This window comes from Orcinus orca, chromosome 19 (assembly GCF_937001465.1).
Source record: "Orcinus orca chromosome 19, mOrcOrc1.1, whole genome shotgun sequence".
In the NCBI taxonomy this organism is placed as follows: Eukaryota; Metazoa; Chordata; class Mammalia; order Artiodactyla; family Delphinidae; genus Orcinus; species Orcinus orca.
In genome coordinates, this window is record NC_064577.1 from 5810665 (window position 1) to 5836333 (window position 25669).

At 51.2% G+C, this 25669-nt stretch overlaps 2 protein-coding genes across 20 annotated transcripts in view; both read right to left on the reverse strand.

The window, feature by feature from the left end:
• Window positions 1–35: 35 nt before the first annotated feature.
• Window positions 36–7761, reverse strand: CORO6 (coronin 6). 13 transcript variants are annotated; one of them, XM_049701737.1, is made up of 12 exons: window positions 7549–7757; window positions 6139–6393; window positions 4575–4697; window positions 4009–4138; window positions 3730–3911; window positions 2999–3089; window positions 2476–2595; window positions 1934–2316; window positions 1702–1847; window positions 1303–1360; window positions 974–1204; window positions 583–879 (listed from the first exon to the last, which is right to left on the reverse strand). In XM_049701737.1, exons 2-12 carry the CDS (start codon window positions 6334–6336, stop codon window positions 757–759), a joined length of 1785 nt encoding a protein of 594 aa, XP_049557694.1. In that variant the 5' UTR covers window positions 6337–6393; window positions 7549–7757; the 3' UTR covers window positions 583–756. The 13 variants fall into 13 exon arrangements, with proteins under 13 accessions (XP_049557692.1, XP_049557694.1, XP_049557693.1 ...); XM_049701736.1 differs by having other exon boundaries at window positions 2454–2595; window positions 2970–3089; window positions 7549–7756; XM_049701738.1 differs by having other exon boundaries at window positions 1934–2038; window positions 2970–3089; window positions 7549–7752.
• A 1630-nt stretch (window positions 7762–9391) lies between these two features.
• The window catches only part of SSH2 (slingshot protein phosphatase 2), a 247359-nt gene continuing 231081 nt past the window's right edge, over window positions 9392–25669 (reverse strand). For 5 of the 7 annotated variants that reach the window (XM_033423319.2, XM_033423318.2, XM_012532059.3 and 2 more), the window contains 2 exons: window positions 20767–21601; window positions 16409–18613 (listed from right to left, as the gene is read on the reverse strand). In XM_033423319.2, the coding sequence (XP_033279210.1) occupies window positions 16526–18613; window positions 20767–21601 (2923 nt within the window). In that variant the 3' untranslated portion in view covers window positions 16409–16525. Of the gene's footprint in view, window positions 9556–11111; window positions 11389–16408; window positions 18614–20766; window positions 21602–25669 lie in introns of those variants that run through there. The other 2 variants (XR_007473354.1, XM_049701725.1) reach the window with 2 other exon arrangements.

Below are 25669 nucleotides of genomic sequence, written 5' to 3' on the forward strand. Positions count from 1 at the left end.
TGTGTGTGTGTCTGGGAGGGGGGAGGTGTGTGTGTGTGTGTGTGTGTGTGTGTGTGTGTGTGTGTGTGTGTCTGGGAGGGGGGAGGTGTGAACCTGCTTCCTCATGCCAGTTCTCTGGGTGGTTCTGCGGGAGTGCCGCGAGGAAGCCGTCCTCTCCCCTGCAGATGGAGAGAAGGAAGAGAGCCCTCTGCCGTAGACTGCTGGGTGTAGCCCGTGGGTCCGGCTGTACAGCCAACGTTTGTGTACGTCCGTAGAACTCGGGTGACGCCCGTTGAGTTTACCACTCAGGGTGGTGGAGTCAAGTGAGCTGATTACAGGGAGAAGCGTAATTTTCCCCAGCCAGTCTGGGGAGACCCGTCAAATCGCTACCCCTTTGAGGTCAAGCCCAAGCTCCCCAACATCCCCAAGCATTGCGCTAATACTAAGCACTTTCCCTGCCCTGGGCGGGAAGGGAAACAAAGGGGACACTGCCTGCCGTGCAGCACCATTGTTGAGGCCCCCGTCACCCTGGGCCTTCCAAGGCCAGCTCCTGCTGAGTCCTGTACGAGGCACACAGCCCGGTAGGCGCCAGACGGACGCGAGTGTCCGCAACGCTTCGTTTGTCCAGGACTCCCGCGAGGGGCGGAGTTCCCTCCCTACTCCCGGCCCAGGCCCAGAGAGGCGGGGTCCAGAGGACCCAAAGCCGGGGCGGCGCGGGAGTGCTTGCGCTCCGCCCCACTTTGCCCTCCCGGCTTGGAGCTTCCCCGGCGCGATGCGCTAGTCCGTGCCGTCCACCAGCTCGCACAGCATGTTCTCCAAAGACGTAATGCGCTGCTCCTGGGCCTGCACCTGCTCGCGCAGGGCCTTGATCTCCTCCAGCAGCGTCTCCAGGGTGTGCTGCTGTTGGACGCAGAGGACGGAAGAGGCGGCGTTGGGCGGGGTGCGGTTGGGGGATGTGAAGATTGGGCCTGGGTGGAGCAGGGCGGGGCCTTACCGACAAGGGGGCGTCGCTGGCTGACTGGCTGCGGCGGGGGCCGGGTGGCGGGCGCACGTCCAGGATGTTGCGCTTGGTGACCCGCAGCTCGCGGTGCTTGGGGGGCATGTAACCGTCCCTCAACGAGATGAGCACGGGTTCGGCGTCCTGGCCGGATAGCCATTCATCCGCTTCTAGGGCCGGTTCGGGGCCCGGCGTATCTGGGTAAAGGTCGTCTTGGAACAGGTCTGACTGCAGGTGTAGGGGAACACGAGAACGAGCAGGGTGCCAGGCCTGCTCCGCTCCTTTCCGCCTCGGAGCCCTGCCCAACCCCTCTCCCAGCCACTCACCTTGCGGGGCACAGTCATGATGATGGGTTCACACTTTCTTTCGTGCAACTTGTAGAACCTATAAGGGAGCGGGGATCGGCACACGCTCAGGCTCCGACTCCCTTAACTTTTGCCCGGGACCAAGGGGTTAGAGGCCAACACTTGCTGAGCGCCTACCATGCATTGCACTTTAAACATTCTGATGGGGTGTTTATCATCATTAAGAGATGAAGAAACTGAAGTTCAGAGAATGTCAAGCCTGTAGCATTGGGGCTGGCACTGGAAACAAGCCCGTATGACACCCCCCACCCCCGAAAACCCACTATTTTCCAGAGACTACACTATTGGAGAAGCCCCCGAGTCTTCCCGGATGGGACCTGGGAACAGAAGCAGGTGAGCGGGAAGGGCAAGGCTGCTGACCGTGCAATCTCGCACTTGCTGACATCCAGTCCCCGCTTGGGCATGAAGCCCATGCCCCTCTGCGGCTCCTTGCTGCTGAACGTGTTCAGGTAATGCACGAAAGGTGGTTCCTCGGTAATCTCAAAGTACCGAATGCTGCTGTCGCCCTGCAAAACCAGTCGGTTCGGAGATGCTGGGCGGGCCCCCGATATCTCGGTCCAGCCCCCTCTTCTCCCCTCCCGGCTGCGAGCACCTTGCCACACAGGTAGACGATGCTGGAGTCGGGATCGTAGAAGGGCAGTAGGACCCCGTTGCTTGTGTCCATCTCCTGCAGTGCCACTGGCTCCTCGAAGTTGTTCTGCCCGAGCACAGGAGGCGTGACCAGCCCTGTCCCGCTCGCCGTGCCGCTCTGGATCCCCTGAAGCTCCTTTACGCGTCGTGCCCTCCCCAAAACCCACGCATTCCCAAGGCAACTCTGGTGAAGAGAGCTGCAGACCCCACACCTGTACACCACTCTCGGTCCCCCGCACCTATATCCCCTGCACCGCCGCATGCAGTCACCGCAAACCACCCCCAGGGACTCGGCATCACCAGGCGGGGGCGCCAGCGTGGGCTCCTTCAGGCGACGCAGCAAAACTGGGCAGAGGGGTGGCTGTGAGGATGGCAGGCGCTGCAAAGAGGGCAGCAGCCTCCAGCCCTGTCCAGGTGGGCATGCCCTGCGGGTGGGGGGCGCCTGGCCCCTCTCCCGTGATGCCAGTCCCCGGGGCACACACCCCAAGCGTCCAGCTGCGTTACCGGGTCCCACAGGCCCAGCTCTCGCTGGCTCATGCGGGTGAAGCCCGTGGTGAAGATATGACCCTGGCGCGTGAAGACGGCCCTCATGGGCCTCATCCCCTCGTGGGCCGCAAACCTCTCCTGGGGGGAGGGGGAGACAGGGAGAGGCGTCACCCAGCTGCCTGCCCTGGGGAGCCTGGAGGGCCGGGCAACCAACTTGCTGACTTGGGTGTGGGGGGCGGAGACAAAAGGGGTCTTAAATATTCAGTTTCCTGGCGTCTCCTGGCTGGCCCCAGGCCTGGAGACCGCGGGCCTCTCTCTGCAGATTCTGAGCCCTTAAGCGCCCTCAGAGCAGGGGATGCCTGCGGGCTTCCCAGGGGAGCAGAGAGGCGCTTCCCAGACGGGAGCTCCCCGCTCCGCTTCAGCTGTCTTGGGCGCGGGCCACGGTCTGAGAGAGCGCTCCCGGCTGACCCAGCGAAGGAGCGAGCGCGTGCGCCCGGCGCGGCCTGGCCTACCGGGTCCCAGAGCGCGAGTTGCCGCTCACTCATCCTGCTGAAGCCGGTGCTGAGTAGCTTCCCGTCTGCGGTGAAGACGGCCCGCAGCGGGCGGGCGCCCTCGTGAGGCCGGGCTCGCTCCTGCTCGCGGGGTTAGTGGGTTAGAGTGCCCGCCGCGCCGCCCCGCCCCGCTCCGCTCCCGCCGCGCCCGCCGCGCGCACTCCGCGCAGACGTGCACGTGCCCCGCGCATCCAGCGCCCCGCCTTAGGTTGAGGCTGGTGAGGCAGGTGCCGCCGCCCTCCCTGGGCACCCAGCTGGGGCAAACAACGCGCGAGGGTTGCCTCCAATCTCCCGCCCAGCGGGTCAGCTAGGTTGGAAAGGGGCCTGCCCGCGAGCCAGTGTCAGGCTCAGGCGCCGGAAGATGGCGCTGGGTGCCGGCTGGGAGGAGAGGGGTCCGGGGGCGCAGGTTCGGTTCATGCAGGTCTGGTGGGAGGGTAGAGTTTGCAGCTTCTCCCCTCCTCAGTCACAAATCGAGCAGCCCTCCTCTGAGCTTCTGAGATGCAGGGGAGGGGAGGGAACAGGAGCGGGGCTGAGAATTGCGGGCTGGGGGCTTACTTAGGGCAGGGGCTGTGGCTGCAGACACGGCGGGGCAGGGCTCGTGTCTGGGGTTGAGGTGGAGGAGGTGAGAGCTGGGACGAGGGGCTCAGGGGGTTGTGGGTACAGAGGCCTGACAGCTGCTTCCTGGGGCAGGGGTCGGGACGTAGCCAGGCTAGACACTCACCGCCACCACCTGGCCCTTGCGGGGGTCGATGATGCGCAGGGTCTTGTCCTTGCAGGTGGTGGCTAGCAGCCTCCCGTTGCTGTTCCAGCACACGCTGTGGATGACGTCCGGGTGTATGTCGTCTAGACTCAGAAGCACCTCCCCAGTGCCCACGTTCCAGATGATGATCACATTGTCACCACCTGCCCAGAATGGCCAGGCACCGTCACCTGGCCCTGCCTTTGCCACTCCCCACACCCCCCCAATCTATGGTAGGGACCCCTCCCTAGGCCCCCAGACCTGCACTGAGCAGGACATTCCGGGCAGTGGGGTGCCAGGAGAGGATGCCCACACGTTTGGAGTGGCCCTCGAGTGTGAGGATGGGTTCTGTAATGTTGCGCATAGGGGTGTAGTCTGGAATCTGCCACACCTAGATAGAAGGAAAAGGCATACGGTAGGTGGGATGAGGAGCCCACTTTGTCACTCTGCTCTTCCCTTACTTCCCCCACCCCCCTTCCCCAGGGTCAAGTGCAGGACAAGATGTGATGCTGCCCACATAGGGCAGAAGCAGCTGGGAGCCAGGAGGTGGCACTGTCAGCTTTCCAGAGACCTGCCTACTCACACGAGCAGGGAGACTTCAAAGCACTGCCCCCCTGCTCTTCAGGCCCCAAGGTAGCCATGGCTAAAATTAGTCCTAAGCAGTTCATCCTGGGAGGGGGCGGACATGTAGCTAAAAATAGCCTGGGAGCTGGACAGGGCAGGGCCCTGGAACTCAGCACCTCCCTCACCACCTTCTGCAGCACAAGTGAGGCAGCCCTCCCTGCTTCCCCTGCCCAACAGTCCAGCAGCATCCACCTGGCTCCTACCATGATGGTGGTGTCATCTGAGGCACTGGCGATGACGTTGTCATTGTGTGGGCACCAGTCGATGTCCAGCACAGGGGCAGTGTGCCCAGTGACCAGTGGGTAGTTCTTATCCACTCGCCCTGTCTGCAGGGGTCAGAGAGGGAGATGTGGGGCCACTGTCCTGTGTGTTTTCAGGGGGTGGGGAGTGGATCTGTTTACATCTCAATTCTCTATTTTCTGTTTTCTCTTTGCAGAACCCACCCCCTTTCTGCTCTTCCAACCCCATCCGGCCTACTTCCTCTACTTCACGGAAGACAGAGTTGAAGTCATTTCACATCAAGGAATCAGACACAGAGAGGTAAGATAACTTAACCAAGGACACACAGCAAGATACTGGTAGAGCCAAGACTTGACTTCTTAGTCCAGTGCTCTTCTAAAAACATCTACTTGGAGGAGACTGTTCTTGGGCCTGTTCCCCCAACTGAAATGTCCATGGGAAGCCCCTGGTGGAATAGGTCAAGGTAAGATGCAATGCAGTGCTTGACAGTCCTTTCCTAGCCACAGTTGGCAGATCTCCCCCTTGTCAATGGCTTTACCTTGGAACCACAAGCAGCAGGCATTCCTTGTGCCTGCCGTCTCCCAACCTGAGCTGGGGCCCATCTATTTTTAATCTTTATGGTATGTTTGTGGGGGCTCTGAGGCCTTTGCAGGGGCTGGCATCAACCCAGACCAGGCGGTAGGGGAGAGGGGTGGCCGTGTGGCATTGGAATGGCACTTGTACTGGGGGAGGAGGTGGCTCCGGCTGAAATTTGAGCCCAGGGGATGATGTCCTTGGATGGTGTCTGCATTGTCCTGGAGTGAGTCACTGGCTATTGCCAGGCCTCATCCTGACCTTGCCACCTGTGGGGCCTCCCCTAACAAGGTGTAGGAGTCGGAATCCAGGTCAAGGTCATGCCTTGGAGTGGCCATCCTGTGGGTAGAGATGGCTGAGGGGCTTGAGGCTACTCAGTAAAGGTGCTGGTCATTGCCTGGCCCCATCCCTGGAGTAGAGGGGCCTCTGGCCTTATATGTCATGTCCCCTGGCCCTTTGCTCTCATTCTACCTCACTGCAAGAACCAGAATGGGGGAGATGGCCAAGAACTCCTTAGACAGAGCCTGACCCTGTCCTCAGTGTGCTGCTCCGGGGTGTGTCCAATGCTCACCCTGGGCTGCGTACAAAAATCCTGACACCAAAAACATAAGGGGTGTGGCATCAGGAGAGATAGGAACAGAATCTGGCCAGCTTCTGTCTCCACTGCTTCCCAACTATCCATCACCTGCTCCTGGTCCCTGCTGGGAACAGGGTGCTGCATGGAGAAGGGATGGGCTGTGAGTAGGTGGGGGCCGATGTGATGCTGCTGTTCTAGGAGGGGTGACAGAGCCTCCCAATTGGTCCCTGAGTGATTGGGGAACAGGGAGCAGTCAGTCCACATAGACTGCCCTCCTGACTGAGGAATGGAACTAGGTGAGAACACAGGCGGCTATCAGGAGTCCCCAGGAGTCACAGCCAGTGTCCTCCACCTGCTTCCTTCCCCTCATCTCTCACCTTGGCCAGAGGCAGGACGATGAAGGCACCTCCACCTCCAGCCTCCACAATAATGGCCAGGAATTTGGGGTTGACGGCACAGAAGGAGCTGTCCCATGTGACCTTGGACACACGGATGTCCTCGTAGGCCTGGTCAGCCTTTGCCGCCTGTCCAAACACATGGCGGAACTTGCTCTGCCGAACCACGCGCCGGCTCATAGCTGGGGGCAGAGATGGAGGATCTCGGTGCCCAAATTTTGGTCCTTAGTCCCGTAGCTGTGGGAGGGAGGGAGGAAGAGTTGGGGGAGTGGCAAGTGAGAAGGGTTATCTGACCAAGAGTCAGCTATAAATTAGTATAGAGTCTGGTCCTAGAAGCAGGGAGTTTTCTTCAAGGTGATGTATGGGAAAGTTCTTTGCTTAGTTCGAGGGGCTAGGATTTGGGGCCTGACTTCTCCTTAGAGAGCCAGGCTGGGGGGACAGTGGAGCCTGACTGGGCCTGAAAGCTTCCTGGAAGTTGAAGTGGTTTGGGGAGGAGCCTCAATGCCAGGCTGCCCTCCCGCTGCCAGGCTTGGATGAGCATCCCTTCACGGAAGTGGTTTATCTCCCAGAGGCATCTCGTCCAGAATCAGAGGCTTTGGCTTAAGGCCATTTGTGGGGCTAGGACTGCAGCCACTCAAGATCCTAAACTCAGCATCTGTGGCATAGTTTAGGGGGATGGGGTTTTGCCTTTTTCTAAACATTTGCCAAGGAGAAGTTCCTCCTGTTAGCTCACCTGAGTTCTTCCTGCTACTGTTTTCATCAGTTTCCTCCCATGCTGTTGGTGGGGGGGACACAGTGTAAGGTGGATCTCTCCTCCTCCCACTTCTCTCTGCACTGGCTTCTCTAAGAGGCCCTCACCACTGTGTTCTGGCTTTTGCCGGCCATATTTCAGCCCCACTTCTCCTCTGGGTCCTCTCTCCTACTAAATTCTCTTGGGGGTGGGGTCCTCGACCCCCCTGCCCCCGGCCTAGAGCCAGATTTTCAGGCGTGGAGTGGGGAGGGCGAGGTGCCTTTTCTCCCGCTTGGGGCTTGAGCTAAGCTCTTCCCCAGGAGACACACCGAGCTCTTCCAAAGCCCCAGCGACTGACTCCAGCCCCTCCCCAGCCCCGGGCATCCTTGTGCCCTTCAAGACGCTTCTGCGGCTCCCGGCCTGAGGCCCGGCCTCCCCGCACCCTTCTCCGGCCTCCTGCCCTGGCACTGCGTTCTTGCGAGACGAGGTGTCTGCGCCCTGCGGGCGCGCGGGCCGCTGTTCGGCCAAATATAGACACCAAGTCCGCCCAGCCCGGGACCGAATTTGGCGGCGGGTGGGGGGGAGGGGGCGCAGACCTCTGTCCCCTCCAGACACCCCGCCCGCTTCACTGGCTGCGGTGGCGGCGGTGGGGGGGTGGGTACCTGGTCCTGAGCCGGCCGAGGGGCGCTCACGCTGCGACTTCTCTGCGGAGGGGGTTGGGGCTGCGCTGGGGACCAAGGGAGGCGTCAGGGCACCGGAACTGCCTCTCGTGGTGTCCGCGGCGTCTGGGGCCCGGGCGTTCGGCTGCGCGCTCCGGCCACTGCCTGCGACTCTCGGGGCCGGGCGTCGCTGCAGTCCCAGCTGCCGCTGCCATCAACCTGCGGAGGCGGACCTAGGGCAGGGGCGGGGTCACATAGGCCCCGCCCCCTCCAGCGGCGGGAAAGTCGAGTGCTGCAGCCTCTGCGCGGCCAGTCCGCGGGCCTTCGACAAGCGTCAAAAGTAATTCTGCGTGTGTGCGCCGGCTGTGCGCGCTCCTCCGCGCTCCGCGCCTAGCGGGTGGGCTGAGGAGGCCCAGGTTCCCAGACCCAGAGCTGGGCGCTGAGAGAGGGAGCCTACGAGGGGGCGCGCTCCCCTCAGAGCCCGCGGCCGAGCAAGATCAGATGCCTTCACGCTGCATTCCTGCTGCAATCACACTCCCAATTTAGACCATACCGGCGGTCCGGGGCTGTGGGACTGCACGTCCAGACACCCCTGAGGAGAGGTCCCGGAAGATGCTCTGGGGGCCATTGGATGAGGGCCTAGGCTGGCCCAGGGCAGCTGTGAGGGTACCCGACAGGGGCCTGTGAATGTGACTGTTATTAATAGCAATAGCGACCACTGTCACTGTACTAGGCACTTCACCCCGTTAGAGAGGATTCCACGGAACAGGGCACAAAGCAGCCTAAAAACCGGTGATAGGGGTGTAGGAGAAAAAAAAGTGAACACCAGGTTCAAGGGAAAGCGGCTGGCACGGGTCTTTTATTTATTTTTTAATAAATTTATTATTTATTTATTTATTATTTTTGGCTGCGTTGAGTCTTCGTTGGGTGGGCTTTCTCTAGTGGACACGAGGCATGTGGGATCTTCCCGGACCAGGGCTCAAACGCATGTACCCTGCATTGGCAGGTGGATTCTTAACCACTGCACCACCAGGGGAGCCCTGGCACGGGTCTTTTAGACACTCAGCCTGACTCCTAAAGTCTTGAGGGCCTTGTTTGAATTGGTGCCCGACTGTGTTCCAGGGAAGCCCCTGCCCCCTCCCACTCCCTTCCAGACCCGCGGATCTGAGTATTGACCAGGGTTAAGGAGGAGACAAAAAGAAATCTGATCAGAATGCAGCCAGTGAAGAACTAGTCCCTGTAGCTGCTGTCTTTCCAGTGCTCACCCACTGCCTGGATTTCTTCCTTTGGATCATAAGGCCCTGGAGAGCAGCAGGGGACCGGTTATTACTTCTCACTCTCCAGGACACACCTGGAAATCAATGGAACACAGCCTTCCAGAGGGTAGAGATTAGCATTGGGGGTAAAGGGAGGGAAGGTGGTGGGAACCTCAAAGGCCCTCACAAGGCTTGTTTCTCAGGAAGAGTCCAAGTATTCAGTGGCTTGTGGGGATCAGAACCAGAAACTGTTACAGGTGCCCCAGAAATAATTATGGCATTGGTGGGGAGGGGGCATGAGTGTAGATGAGGAATCTCCCTTTTACCTGAAGATTCCAGGCACATGATTAGGAGGAAAAGACCTGAGTGACTCAGTAGCTCCTTAATAACAATAGCTAGACACTGTACTAAGGGCTTTACACATATTAATTCCATTCTGATACTAGTCTTCTGAGATGGGTACCATTATTACCCCTATTTTACAGGTGAGGAAACTGAGGCACAAAGAGGTTAAATAGCTTTTGCATCACTCAACTGGTAGGTAGTACAGCTGAGATTCTTACCCAAGAGGTCTGGTGTCTGTGTCCAGCTTTTCAGCACCATGCATTTTTGTCTCTCCCTGAAGGCCACCTTATCTCACAAGTGCTGATATTGAGAGATACGCTTGTGGCACAGAGGAAAGGATGCCTATACTGATTACAAAGCTGGAGTTTCAGCCGTTGCTCAGTCACCCTATTTTTTCAGCTCTTCTGGGCTGTAAAGCGAAAAGGGCTGGGTCAGGTGCTTTTCAAGTCTGCACCACTTGTTGGCAGAGAAGGGATTTGACATGCTGTCTCCTACCCTGAAACAGCAGTTTTTCTTCTCCCATCTCCTTTTCTCCTCTTTAAAGAGAGCCAGGTACTCCATTCTAGAGGTAAGGGTCTGGGACTAGGAAGCAGGAATCCTTTCTTTCCCTCCCTCCCTCCCTCCCTCCCGTCCATGTTTGGCTGCGTTGTGTCTTAGTTGCTGCACGCGTGTGGTGCGTGAGCTTCTCATTGTGGTGGCTTCTCTTGTTGTAGAGCACGGGCTCTAGGCATGCGGGCTTCAATAGTTGTGACACACGGGCTCAGTAGTTGTGGCTCGCAGGCTCTAGAGCGCAGGCTCAGTAGTTGTGGCGCATGGGCTTTGTTGCTCCACGGTATGTGGGATCTTCCCGGACCAGGGCTCGAACCCGTGTCCCCTGCATTGGCAGGCGGATTCTTAACCACTGCGCCACCAGGGAAGCCCAGAAGCAGGAATCCTTCAATCCATTCTGCCTTCAGTTCCATGACGTGGGTGGGGGGGGTGGTTGCTCTCCAGGTACAAAAGCAGGAACTTACAGGTGTTGTTTAGAGCTGGCATGGCTCAGCCCTGCCCTCTAGCCTTCTTCTGGCTGCCAAGGCCTGGCAGAGCTGGGGGTAGGTGGAGCCAAGGCACAAAGAGCCAATCAGTGGAAGAAGCTACTTGGACTTGGTGCTTTCCCTTGCTGTTATCCATTTGAACTGTTACCCATCTGAATAGCAATCCATAAAAGATAGGCACAGACTTCATCTTTCATAAAGCCATTTTCTGGAAGAGGTGGCCTGGCAACTTGGACATGATTTGGTCCATTTGCTTTGGCTAGAAAGCCATGACCGATCAGGGTCAGGGACTCCAGGCACCCCTAGAATATTTTGTGAGATGACCTTGCCTTCACCATCATGCACTCTGGCACTCCAGCCAGAGACCAGTGGTGTGCCCATCTCATTTGATATGGACGATCCAGACTGAAGCAGGCTGACGTAATTTTAGTTCAAGGCAGTGTTTTCTCTGGAAACTGAGCTTTCCCTAGATAGTAGGGCTGCTTTATATGTGATGAGTGGCACCACTAAATATCTCATGATGGGTCTGTGGAGGGGTGGGAGAAGTGGAGACCCCTCCCCCCAGCCTGTTTTTGTTTGTTTGTTTTTGTTTTTGGCCATGCCGCAGGGCTTGCGGGATCTTAGTTCCCTGACCAGGGATTGAACCCGCGCCCTCGGCAGTGAAAGCACGGAGTCCTAACCACTGGACCACCAGGGAATCCGCACTGCCCCCCACCCCGCGCCCGTTTTAGGGAACTGCTCTTTGGCCCCATCTCTCTTCCTCTACTACTGACATCAAGTGCTTCTCTTCTCTTCTAATGATGGGAGAGGGTTAAGCTTTTACTTCTTTGGAAAGTCACGCCCTGTTTCTAGAAACCTTTCAGTGAACTGAGGTGCCTTGTGCCGAAAGCTCGTGAACTCTATCTTGTTAATGTCCAGAGAATTCACCTACCCAAGAAATCCAGTCTCTGCTGGGGCGCGTCACGGCAGCTGTCCCAGAACACTTTGTACCACAGATGGTGGCGGAATTTTGGTCCCTTTGCTTATTCATTCTCCTAACGTTCAGGTGGTGACTTTGGCAAGAGCCTCTTTGACCAGGCAAGTTCCCAGCGTGGTCACTTGATTGGAGCCACACTGTCTGAAATAATCTTTAGTGATCCCATTTCCCATTCAGTCTTCATTTTGTGAGAGGTAGAAAGTTATATTTTTTCCCAGAGCTCAGCTCTCTCCTAAGGGAGGGAGATCAATCAATGGGAATTGCATCATGTTTACCATCAGTGTTCTCTTCCAATCCCTCCACCTTTAAGCAACCCCCTCTTTTGTTGCACTTGATCAAGTACACGTTTCATCTTCAAAATAAAAATTTATTCAATCTGTAACAAGAACATTGAATCTGCACATTTGCGCACAAGTTCACATTTAAAAACAGCGGAGCACATCAGTAATAAAAAAACCTATGATACAAGTGGAACATCCCAACCACCAGGAAGATTAAGGAAGGAGATGAGACCACTCTTTATATTCTGCTTCAAACGCCTCAAAAAGGTCCCAGAGATTCCAGGGAGCACCTGCTTTATTTAATAAAATGTGAGCATAAAAGTTTGGGGTGGCCTGGGGCAAAGGTAACAGTCAGTGGGAGAGTCTTTTGGACTTGTTTTCTACATTTAGAACAAGTCCTACAAAATTAAAGTAGAAAGAAAGAAAAGGCACCTTAAGCTATGCCAAGCAAACCAAATTCCAATAAAACATAAAAACCAAACAGTTCCCTGTGGATTTACTGATTGGGAAACATTTCAGGGCCAGTTACCCAGCTTCCAGACTGGGTCATCAGCTTGAGTTAAGCCCTGGGTATTAGCTCTCCATGTGTGCACAGGATGCTGCCACCAGTGTTGCTGTGAGGACACAGATGGCAGCACTAGTCATATACCCCTTGGGACATCTTCAAGCTGATGAGGGATGATTCCAGTTTAGAAATCCTGTCCCAGATCTCTGGGGCACTGAGAAAGTGAGGCTGGTTCTCTTTTCATAGCAGGAGCCAGGCGCAGGCACCCTCCACTTCCAGGCCAGAAAAGTACAGAAGCACCTTGCAATAGCTCTCCATGGCATCAAGGGACCCCAAGCCCTGGAGAAGGGTTAGGAGTGTGCAGCTTCCTGCTTTGGTAGCAGGAGGCTTTTTCCTGATATAGCCGTCGGATGAGTCACGGCAGCAAATACACTTATGCCTAATACATGCCTTAATCTTTTAGTTTGGAAGGGAAAACAAATCCAAGATGTTTTTAAGTTGGATTGGTGCTGAAATAGCTAAAATTTCATCTCATCTACCATCAAAAAGCAAAACAAAATTAGACAAAAACGACACTAGCCATTCACCATTACAACCATCACTATAAGACACACCATCACTGAGGAAATGATGAATATTTCCATACAGAGTGTTGGATGGGAGTGCAAGACACAGATGGAAGTCAGCTCCAGGTTTTCCCCACTTACCCATAAGGCTGACCTTGCTCAGTGTGAGGACTCAGGATGGCCAGGGCTGGGTGCCTGGAGGAGGAATCTGAGCGGCCATCAAGATGATGTACGTTTTAATATTCACAATGTAAACAAAATATCCACAAACAGTTCAAAAAAGCCAAAGAATGGCTTTATTTAAAAAATTTAAAATGCCCTTGAAAGAGACCCTTTTTGCATAATGCTTTCTTAAAAAAAAAATAGAGAGAGAGAGAAACAGTTCCCACAAAAACATCTTTACCAAACATGGCTAGATCACTTCAGAACTGAAATCCTCAGATGGAACAAATGAAGATTTCTGTGAGCTGCTATGTCTCAGAAGCTTCAGGTCTATCCGAGAGCCATCTGTCTGGGGCCCTTTAGCAGGAGGGGACCTCAGAGCCTGGGCTGTCATCCTCAGGCTGTCCTTGGGGCTCTTGGTAGTTCTCAAAATGAGGAAGAGGAAATACCAGTTGGGATAAAGGTACAGAACCAGGAAAATGCTAGATAAAGAGCCTGAAATGTTAGGAATGATCCTAAACATTCGGAATCTGAAAGGCAACCAGAATGAGGAGAGATGAGTATTACTACACTACTGTACTGTGTATCTGCTATAGTACAAACTACTCCTAAGTGTTTCTAAAATCAAAAAAGGGGTTTCTCTCCTTCCTACTGACCAGGTAACCATCCAGATTACAGCTCAAAATCTGTGTGCTCCTGGGGCTTTTATCCCATGCACCACAGTGTTACTTTTTACACACACACACACACACACACACACAAACCCTCCAGAATAATTCTGAGTCAGACTATGATGGTTTTCAAAATAAAGAGAGGCACTGAGCGAGAGGTCCAAACTTTTCCTACTCACCTCTGTCAATCTACCAGACCTGCTGTTTCGGGTCTGGCTTTTCCATGAACAGAAAAGGGAAACAGGCCACCTGAGATTATCCGTTTGAAGAGAATAAAGTTTAGAAAGTTCTTGATAGGCCGTCATGTACTTCCCCTGGACAGTGCTCAGCTACATAAATAGCACAAGAACACTCAGTTTTGGGAGTCTGAGGGCTGGCAAAACCCTATGGCATGGCTGAATTACAGACCTTGTGTAGAGAATGTTTATTTAGGCAGGTAAATTAAATGATAAAAAGTATAATTATTTAAGAAAAAAAGGCAGAGCAAGACCTCCTCTACTCTTTAAAAAAAAAAAAAAAAAAGGTTTTGTTTTTCTTCACAGCGTTTGAGGTTCCCCCACTCCCAATCTTTGTTGTTCTTTAATGCAGTGAGAGTGAGCATTAAACACGGTGGCCGGGAAAAGAAGAGAGAACAGCGCAACACTGTCGACCCTGTGTGTACTTCTTAATGTGAGGGATGTCACCATCTCAAGGGATTAACTGAGTGGACGCTACTCTCTTAACCTCCATGCAAAGCCTCCTCTTCCCACCCCTGCCACAGTTTCCTCTCCTTTCGCCAACATATTGGTGATGGAACTGCCTCAACAAGAAAGGGCAGTTTAGATGGATGAGGCCTGGAAATTCATAACCCTGTCCTGCAAGCCTCCTCACACTGGAACATGCCACCTAGTAAAACATTTTACAACACATTAAATATCCCGGAGCCACAAAGCTGTGTGGATGACACATTTGAACATTTAAGGAAACTATTTAGGGACAGCACAGGTACATATCATTACTACACCATAAAAACACTTAAGAGCAGGAGGTTTCTGTCCAATCTGCCTCCTGGCAGTGATGTCAGACCCAACTACGGCCTCCACCCGGCAACCGGATTCACAGCTCCTCTTGAACACGTACGAGTGGCCTCAGTCCACCTTTTCTCTCTCCTTTGGGTCACCATACCACCTGTCCTCATCGAACTCTGGCCTCTGACATCACTTTGACAGTCTGTGCATCTTTTTCCTCTAAGTGCTGTGATGAACCCCAAACCTAAATCTTAGGTCTGTGCTCGGTCAACCTCTCAGCAATGGGGACAACCACCAAAGCAAACAGGAAGCAAATTTGCAAACCTCTTCAGTTTTGATGAGCTGCAGTGGTGTTCCATTCCAAGCTAAATATGTTTTCTGTAAGAAGCTGAAATAGGCTTGTTTACGGCAGGTGCTCCTGTGTTAAGGACCTCCACAATAGCAGCAAAGCAACAGCATCCTAAACGCGGTCATTTAAGGGTGCCTGCCCTTGGCCGAGGCCTCCCTGCAGCCCTTCAGCCTAATCCATTAGGAGCTTCCACCCTGGGCAGCGGTAACACTCACATATACTCCCTGGCTCTGGTTCAGCTAGTGGTGAACAACGTTCTGGGATTTCAGTCTCAAAGAGAAATCAGCCTTCAGTCAAACTGTGATCTAATGGGAGCCTTTAGGGGTTTCTCTGAGGAGGAAGTTACTAACGCATAATTTGGCAGGAGCTGGTGATTAGAAGTCTCCATTTTAAAAAAAACCACCATCATTATATACTCTGCAGATTCCTACCAACACCCATCAGTCTTATTTCTGTGGTGTCCGTATGTTTTCCAGTTGCAGCTTTACTATTTCTTAAAATGGATAAGTCAAAAAGACCCTACAACATACAACATTAACAACAAAACAATGTAAGAAAGTGACAACATTATGTACATAAGTACTGTGTATAAACTAGAGAAATGACAAATCTTCCAGGAAAAGGAAAAAAAAACTTATGTCAAGTGTTAACAGTGATAATATTAAAAAGAAAACTTTGCATTCAATGGAGGTTATACATATGTAATGTAACAATTCAAATACCTACAAAATTAAAAAAAAACAGGCAGCACTGGGAGAAACAGCATGAGGGAGGAAAATAAATTGGAAAAAATATGGCCATTAAACTTAGAAGGCCCACAGAATTATTCAAGTAACGAAAGGGTTAAAACCCTACATATGTATTCATTTTACAAGAACACACTGACTTTTAATTGCTGTTTTTCAAACTTGTCCCTATTGTGTTTTAGTTGGGAGAATGCTGCAGGGCACATTTCCAGGGGATGGGGGGTGGGGTGGGGTAGGATGACCACCTGTGTGGAGCCCGTCCACCTGGAAGATACTGGGCAGTGGTGGTCTCTCCACCCCCAATTTCACCTCCTTCTCTTCTTCTGCTTTCCTCTAGAGAGGACCTCTCAGAAATCCTTTGGAGTTCATTTTAAATTTAATAAAATTCTTTGCTTGGGGTAAAAAAGTATTTGCTTGATAAGTTTACAAAGCCAGCCAATTATCATGCCTTTTTGTAATGATACACTATGGAGACCAGGAGAAATGAATTCTGGAAGACCCTCTTTGAGAGCAAAGCAGAACCTTCCCATTTCGGCAACTCCAAGGGGCTGGGGCTGGGGCTGGGGCTGGGGCTGGGGCTGGGGACGGGGACCAAGTCTGAGAGCATGCTGACGTTGGGCTGCCCCCTTCAGTGAATCCAATGCATCAGGTCTGGAGACCTAACCATCATCACACAGGCCTGGGGCAGCATTTCCAATTCCCAGCTTCAACCCCACCTTCCCCATCTGCTTCCTTCCTCAATCAAGCAAGCATGCCTTCCCTCAGGGGGCAAAATGAGGAGCAGGTGGCAGTAGACTGAAAAACAGCAATTTGCCTTTGATAAAGGTGTTCTTTGAAAATGAGTATTCTTTGAGGTTTGCATTTTCCAAAAATAAAAAATGATAAAATGGTCTTGCCGTCCAAATCAAACTCTCTCTCTCTCACACACACACAGAGGAAAAAAACCAAACCCTGCATGCGCCAGGAACAGTAAAATGACCAAAGTATTATAAAATTAACCAATAAAGTGCATGTTCCTTACATATTACACCTGCCCCTTTTACAAACATTTCTTTCAGAAAGTCACATGTAGAGGCTCAGAATCACATGGTATTATAGAAGGGGTTGGTTGTCCGTTTTTTATCATTTGCTTTTTTCAGTCTCCTTAGGGCGTGAGTTCTGCCGTGCTGCTGACGGGGCACTACAGCCAGCCCTGGAGCTGGGCCTGCACCCTGCAGTCCCTGGGTCTGTACCAAAGGAAGGCCTCCTTCAGAACTAGTCAATTCAGGTCCTGCCCTGGGGAGCAAACACTGCTGACTGGAACCAAATTCTTTGGCATACTGTACAAGGGGCCTCTCCACCGGCTTGCTCTGTGCGATACACTCTGTTGTTTTGAGTTGCTCTATGAACCACTTGGTGGGCTCTAGGTTCTGGGGAGCATCTGGGTTTTCTGGGGGCTCCTGGGCCTCCATTCCCGAGCCCATTCTGAGGAAGGGCTGAAGCAGTTTGAGATGAGGGGACTCAGAGCAGATAGGCCCCCTCTCCGGTAAACAGTCTTTACAGAGGTCCAGGTAACCTAACTTGGCGAGGGAAGCTGAACGCCTCATTTGCGATGGTTTGGGGAGCCCTACCTGGGAAATCTCTCGGGACTCGATTTCTTTAGCGCGTTCCTTCACCCCACTGGGGCTGTGACTGAGACCCTTTATACCGTCACTACTAGGGCTGTGTGGGAGCTGACAGGCTACAGGTGATGGGTCCAGTTTTTCTTGCTGCTCCCCAACACTGTCACCGAGTCTGCTAATTAAACACAGGTCTTCGCTACTTACCTGGGAGCCCTGATATGGCACTCCACTGCCCCTGGAGAGGGGGCCCTCCTGACTTTCCTCCCAGCTGCCCTTCTCCGCAGAGGGCTCATTGTCTGTGGTGCTGCTTTGCTCTGTGAAGCCTTCCAGGTGAACCACCGTCTGGGGATGCAGGTAAGCCAAGCTGGCACCAAGTACGTGTGCTGAGTGACTGACAGAAGGCGCTGCCGTCTCCAGGGCAGCTGCTGGGCTGTTGCCCCCGTCTCCAGGGCTGCTCAGGGTGGGGGCTGGGTGGGCGGGCCTGCCGTGCTCAGGCTCGGGAGAGGAAGAGTGAGGCAGAGGTAGCGCTCTGGGGTGCAGAGAAGCCTGGTCGGGGCTCAGTGTCCGGTTCAGATTTTCATCCAGTGCACAGAGGACAGTAACGGACTCCTCCACTTTCACTTTCCTCAGTCCCTGCTCCCCACTCTTTTCGCTGGTGGCTGTTTCCCCCTCTGGCCCGTGATCAGGTGTCGTGACTGTGTGGGTGTATTCAATGATTTCTATCTTCTTGGGAAGAGGCAGAGGGACTGCTGGTGTCTCAGGTCCCTGGCATGAGACCGAAGTCCTCTGCTCCTTCAGGACTCCTTCCTGCTGTGTTCTGGGACCTGACCCTGGGCACTTCTGAGGAGCTGGCAACGGGTGAGACTCCGGCAGCTCGGGTGCTGGAACGATGGCATGCTGCTCAGAATGGGGTAGGGAGCCAGCCTCAGACCCACTGCATTTCCCTTTGCCCTTGCTCGTCTCTGGTTCCCTGGGGACAAATGCATGTTCTAGGGTGGCTTCATCACTCCTCCCTTTTGATGCCAGATCTGCCACAGAAGAAGAATCATTCTTGGAATTCTTACGAGTGGACAACGAGGCACAAGCAGGGGCAGCACCGTACTGCTCCTGCTCCTGCCGCAAGCGCTCCTCAAACTCCAAGGTGGCTCGCCTCACGGACCCGGGGCACCACTTGGCACCCGGGGGCATCCCTGGGCCCCAGAGCTCTGGCTCCCCCTCAGCTGGTTCCTCTTCTTCCAACTCTGTGGTGGATGAGTGTGCCACTGGGCACCCTTCTGGCTCCCACTTCCCTGAGTCTTTGGCTAGTTCAGGCTGGGCTGTGCAGGAACCTCCACTCTGCTCCAGATTTCCAGGTTTGTTCTCTGCGGCTTGGGCCCTCTCAAGGGGCAGCTCATGGACGATGTGCTTCTTTGGTGTATGGCATGGAATGGCTAGGATGTCGCCTTTCACTTGAATCTGTCCAACTCCTTGACTGATGGATTCAATCTCAGTGACGATTTCTTTGACTGAAATTGCATTTTCTGAGTGAGACTGCATGAAGATGTCTGGACTGACCAGTTCTGAGATTGCCTAAGAAGAGAAAACAGTGAGATGGTTATGGCAAACTGTAATCTAATTGAAAATGCCAGATTTTTTGCTTACTAATCCTCTGATCCAGGAGAACCTTCTGGCTCTCTGAGGACACAAATCATGGAGTGCCTGGGACTGTCCTCTGCCTGGGGTTGTATTCTGTTCTGTCGTACAAGAAAAAACCGGATTCATCAAAGGCAGAGATAAAAAATTAGTCATAGGTTGTGTCACTGTCTAGTAAACTTGTGTTCTGTTGACTCAAATAGGATTCTAATCCAGTATCTTGCTCCAAAAGTAAACAGCAAGTAGCCTTGGAGGCTCCTATAATCCTTATTTTCCTAAGACCATGAGCCTTCAGGATTTAGGCCATACTGGGGTAAATGAAACCTTTCCTCTCTAGCCTATCCCCTTCCAGTTTGATCCTAACTTGGTTCAAGGGGAAGAGTTCCACTGAAGGGCTCAGTGGCCACCTTAAATATGCCCAGTGTTAGAGGAAGCTGGATGTCTGATTTGGAGACTCACTGCTCTCTTCTGTCCTTTGTCTTGCCAGCTTTCGTCCACGTCCTCCCACTGCTTCTCCCAGCAGCCGCATCCCAGCACATGGGGGCACTCTATATCTGACTGCACAGTTCCTAGGTTTCACATGGCTTCTTCCTTGGCTTATGCAGCCACGTGCCCGAGCAAACTTAGAAACTGCGAATCTGACATTTTAGTGTTCCACCAGTTACATATTCCCAGATGGGTTTAGAACAAGGCCAAAGAAAACTGGCCAATGCAAAATCAAGTCCTACTGTAAAAAAATAAGAATTTCAAAATTTAGAAATGGCCCTTGGACATCTCTTAAAGCAACATCATTATGACCATCAATCTACTTTGTTAACATTTTTATAAACCTTCAAGGTACAGTATTTCCCTAGGAATTGTTCTTGTCTTTCTCCTTCAAAAAGAGTCAGAGCTAGTACAAACTAACAAGATCAGTTATGCCTTTGGGAGAAATCTGCTGGGACATCAGGCAGAGGCAAACTTGCCAAGGCTGGGAGAGAAGCCACAGCGGGCCCAGTGTGTGCATGGGCTGCGGAGAGAGTGCTCATATGACCAGAACTTTGCAGAAAAGCTATTTCTGTCAGAGCCACTACATCCATTAGTCCAAAGGAGAGCTCAGGCATTCTGATTTTCCCGGTAGAAACGAAATAGAGGCATAGCTTTTGGGGAGAGGAGAAGACAGAAGCAGAGGCAACAACTGCCCTGGGGTAGTTAAGAAGAGAGAGGACAGATGAGGAGTGAACGAGGTGGTAAATATAAGTAGACAGCAATCAGGAGATGTCAAGAATCTAGTCAGCTCCACTGAAATCGTGAAATGACTTCATTTATGTTAGAGTAAATCTGTCCCCACTTGCTTCCCAATTACTGTATTATACTGACATAAGATGCCATTGTTTTTTAAGATGCAACCCAATTTCAAAAGTCAAAATGAGAATAAGTGTGAGTCTTAGAGTTGATGATATATAGTAATTCTTTCCCTGGTCTGAGACGGCTCATAAGAACTCATGCCACTGAGACGAATCTTGGGATTCTGTCTGCTCCCAAATCATTTCCCCAAACCATCCCTCAATTCTTGAATACCACAGCATCTGCAATGAGGAACAATTCAGAGATGTTATTAATAGCAAGAACTCAGCATGGGAATCAGTTGCTACTCCAACAACTATTAACACACGTCTAGTCTTTGAATTTTCTGAGGCAGAAAGAATTTCCCAAACAAATCCATCCTCTCAGAGAGACACACGTCTCACTCAGGCAACAGATCAGTCCCTGGCACCTCACTGTTGGTGAGATTTGATCTGAACTGCGGAGGTCCACAGGGGACCTTCTCCTTGGTCAGGCAGGACATTTGTTTTGGCTAATCCCTTCTTCCCTCATCCCCTCTCAGAAGTGCTTCCAATGACACCAAAAGCCTGGAAAGATAAATTCCTTGAAAGGCAACTGATTTAGAAAAATATTTAAACCCTAAATTTTCACGCCAGACTGTCTCTCTCACATCGCCTTCCTAAATCTTTAGCAACATCAAAAATACAGTGAACATAGCGGAGTCCCAAATATTTTGTCATTAAAGAGAACTTCATTAGGCATAGAACTATAAAGACAGTTTTTACCTTTGACTGTTCCTCATCTATTGAAGATTCTTCAGATGCGTGGGGAGTATTACTCAGAGAGCTGCTTCTCTGGTCATCAGCGGTCGCTTCGGAAGGGGCTACTTCGACCACTGACAGTCGACAGCTCTCGCTCCTTCCTCCACCCAGTTCCTCCATCCTTGAGTGAGAAAAAGATCGGGCCCGGGTTTCTTGGGAAAGCTCTACAAACTTCTCTAGCGCGCTAAAAAAGTCAATGCGATCTGTACTGAAATCTGAGACTTCAGCCTGGCAACTGGGTTGGGGGCTCGGTGAGTCAGGATCAGGGGACATGGGGAGATCTTTCAGGCGGGATGTCAATTCTTCCATGGGCAGTAAGTGGACGTTCATGTCTGCTTTCAGTGCGTCTGTCTCCAAATCTTCCACTGTTAAGTCTGGGAACTTGTTGGCCATTTCTGGGTCCTGTCCAGGTTGGATTAAGGCTTTGGATGCATGGCAGTTGTCAAGAGGGAATTTTGATTCATTGAGACAACACCCTGATGAGCATCCATTGATGTCATTTAGGTTTAATTCATCTTCAATCTGTCCGGCATGAAATTCCCTAGAAGTAAACTCCAAGCAGATCATTCTTTCTTTGGTACACAGGCCTTTCTGATTTTCATCCTGTGGGACGACATGTTCCACGAAGACGGGAGGTATGGGTGGGTGACTCTCCATGGTCTTGACCTCGGCAATCTGGTCTGCTGAGGTGGTGATCTCCTTCTTGTTGAGTTCTAGTCCTGCTTTGCAGATGGGTTCGTGGTGGTCCGAGAGGTCACTATCTGAATGAGATCGCCAGAGCTTGTTATGCCGCTGTTTGCTGTGGAGGACATACATAGGAAACGCCTTACTCTGGTTTGTGAAAACAATCAATACCCTCCCAGGAAACTGCTCCCAGATAAACTTAACCTGCAAGATGCTTTGTTAATGCCCAATGGAAGTAGGTAATCAACAGCTGAAAAGAGGCTCAATTGCACTAACAGCAAACAACAAAAACAAATGAATATGAGATCTGATTTTTTACTATCAGACTTATAAGAGCTAAGATAGCCAGTTAGCCACTGGCCATTAACAGCCAGTGTTGATGATGGTTTGGTCAAACTAGCCCTCTCATAATACACAGTTGATAGGAGTGTGAACTGTAGAATTTTAAAGAATGAAATCTGGCAATAGCTCTCAAAATCTAACCCTTTAAACAGCAACTCTCCCTTTAAAATTTTTACTTGGAGAAATACTACTACGTAAGTGGCACAAGGCTATACATATAAGGATGTTTACTGTAATACTGCAACACCAAAAAAAATTTATTTAAATTATAGTCCATACACTTATATGAGGCTATTAAAAACAGTCAAGGGGACTTCCCTGGTGATCCAGCGGGTAAGACTCCGCTCTCCCAATGCAGGCGGCCCGGGTTTGATCCCTGGTCGGGGAATTAGATCCCACATGCCGCAACTAAGAGTGTCCTCATGCTGCAACTAAAAGATCCCATGTGCCACAACTAAGACCCAGTGCAGACAAAATAAATAAATAAATATATTTTTTAAAGTTAAAAAAAAAACAAAACAGCCAAATATTTTAGTGGAATGATGTTCAAGGTACACTATTAAGTGAAAAGCATGTTGAACACATGCTTGGAATAGTCAGTTCCCATATTAGAATAAGTATAGTGAAATATCTACAGAACATCACCAAACTGGTAACAGTGTTTCTTTCAAGGAAGGCAGGGCTTTTACTTTTGGGGAGGGCTTTACAGTTCTACACTCTGTAGTATGTCTACAACTTTTGAATTAAAAAAATGAGCCTGATTAATATTAATAACTGGGGGGAAAAAAACACAAAACATTATCCAAGTAATACAAAGAGAAATAATCAATTGGAGCCCATTATAAGTTCTCATAATTGGGATAAAGAGCTGATATAGGATTAATCACTGATGTGGAAGTGTGAGGAGGGTGGTAATCCTTCTTGAAGTAGAAAGCAAAGAATAGGGAGTTCCCTGGCGTTCCAGTGGTTAGGGCTTAGTGCTTTCACCGCCATGGCCCCAGGTTCAATCCCTGGCTTGGGAACTAAGATCCTGCAAGACATGCGGCGCAGCCAAAAAAAAAGACAAAACAAAGATGAGGCTAGTAAATCTGGAGAAAAAGGTTGGTAACAGAACGGAAGAGGGTAAGCGTAAAGTACAGGACCTTTCATGAGGATCTGTGGATAAAAACCATCAAGCTAAAGTGACCCCTGGAAAAGGAGGTGGGCCAAAAAGACTATATGCACACATCCATCCTTTGGTTGAGTTTATGGAGAGAAGGTCTGATGAGATCTCATTTCAAACCACACTCTAACAAGGAAGCACAGTTCTCAAAGCTCCAATGAAAAAGAGAAAGGTGGCCCTGTGGCTGGGCAGGGAACAGGTCGCTAAATGTGGCATCTGGGGGTATGGTTTCCATGACTTACAAGCTGATGAAGAGCTACCTCGCCGCAGGGTGGAATGGAAACAGCCCAGAACAACTAACCCTGGGCTCAGGGCCATACCTGCCTTGGCTGCCTGTGAATCTCTGCCGAGTCACACGCCTGCACTAATGTGAACCCCTGTTTGTGCTCAACTCTGCACCTGCTCTCAGCTCCCCCCCGCCTGCCTGCTGCTTGGGTGGGGCTCTCTCTGACTCAGGCCTGCCCAGCAGAATGGTGCTTTTCTGGGTAGGGCGCAGGTCAATTTGTTTATGAAGACAAGCTATAATCAAGTAGCTGGGTGTAAGGTGGGGTTTTCCCCCTTTCCAAGCTGCACGAACTCCAGCCACCCCTAGGAGGAGACAACGTATCACACACCCCAAACGAGTGAGTGGCTGTGGGGAGGGGCAAGCTGACTGGTTGGATAGGTGGGCCCGAACTATACTTTGTGACCAACGGGTGCCAATGTGCTCCCCTTAAAGCTTCTTCTTTTTCGTCTGACACCCTGTTCCCTGACCTAAATAGGACTGTGTTCTCCAGTTTCCATCCCTCACCTATCATGAGGATGTTCAAACCTGCACCAAGTCCTCTCAGCCACCCACCAAGGCAGGACAAGTCCTGTGATGCAAATCACTGGGAAGATATCTCAGGGAGTAGCTGTTCTCACCCTAATAGTAAAGAACAGCTTATCTCATCAGACAACAGGCAAACGGGAAATTTTCATGATCCCGAGAACCCTCCAAAGTATGTTTTAAAAAAACTGCCTGTAAATCACTAATAAATTGAGAGGGAACGAGAGACTGATGTTATGCTAATAGGCACCAACAGTGCAAGTCTCAGAGAAAGTAGCTGACATCATAGCTGCTTTACCCAGCAGGGATTTCCTTCTCTTCTTGGGGAAGATATTCATCAGAAAGTATTGGGTCAGGGCTCTGGAATTAAACTGACACCTCTTGTAAAGGAGAAAGAAAAACCCCAATCCAAAAATAAGTCTGATTCTGCTGCCTTTTTCATTTTTGCAGTAAAACCTGCAGGGAGAGTGGCAGGCGGCTCTCTGACATAGTCATGATACTCATTACCACAGCCTGTAAAGCACTGCTATTCCATGTGGCCCTTCCTGATTCCCCCTTCTCCTCCCAGTGCAGGGGTTAGTAGCCAATCACCTGAATTTTGTGCTTATCATTCCCTCCCTTTTCCTTATTGTGTCATCGCATGTTTTGTTCCCACAATATATAGCTTAGTTTGTATGTTTTGAATTTTACATAAATGAAATCATACTGTATGTATTCTTCTACAACTTTTTATGCCTAACATGTTTTAAGACTCATCGATGTGTGTAGCTGTAATTTCATAGAGTGTAGTGAATATGCCACAATTTATTATTCATCCACCCTGCTGATAAGCAGTTTTAGCTATTACGAACAACACTGCCACGGACATTCTTGTGCCTGGTGCACACTTTGGTTTCACAAAGGTGTTAAATACAGGAGGGGAAAAAAGGTGGGTCACAAGGCCTATGTGCATCATGAGTTTTACTTGGTATCACCAAACTGTCTCCCAATGAAGCCCTTTCTCAAGCCAGTTTATTCTAATGCTCCGTCACTGGTAGGAATAGGTGTAAGACATTAGATCATATCTGTTATTTTAAACTGTTAATGTTTATATTCAGCTGATTCCCGCGACCTATTCCAGGTAGGCAGCAAGTGCCAGAAAGAACTTCAGAGCTGGTTTGTGGCCTGGATGATGCAAACAAGTCTCAGGTTCGTGGCCTCTGACCTGAATTTGGATTCACATAAACACACTGACACACGTGAGATGACTAGGCCGTTCTGGGTAAGAATTTGCCCTTTTACTTAGTAAATGAGCAAGAAGGAAAGCTAAATGACAGGATGCACATGATGTCCCATTCTCTTGCCTCCACTTTCTTTCTTATTGTTATATGTTTGGTAAAGTACCAACTCTGAGAAAATTATATAGAGGAAAATACTGCTAAAAATGGAGTATCAGTTGCAGTAAAATCAGACTATTTATGGTTACTTCTTAGGGCATTAGGCAGCCTGTAGAGAAGAGGAGAAGGAAGAGAAGAAGCATCAACAATTGAGCATTTTCATGCACTGTGCGTGGTCCTAAATACTTGAAGATTATTTCACTGAAAAGCTGTTAAGAAAATCCTTTAAACCTTACTTGTGATTGGCTGTCACCTGACCAGGAATCCATATCCTCTCATTCTCGGGTTCCCTCCTGCTGGCTGACCATTATGTACCAGCTAACTAGACTTCAATGTCTTCACCAGCAAAGCCAGGGTGAAAGACAGCTCTGTCTCCTCTGGCCCTGGTGACAGGGACATTCAAACAATCAAAACTAACATCTATGAGGACATGTGTCACGAACTCTCCCTGGCCACCACCCAGTTTTTCTTCCTTGCCCCTTATACACTGGAACC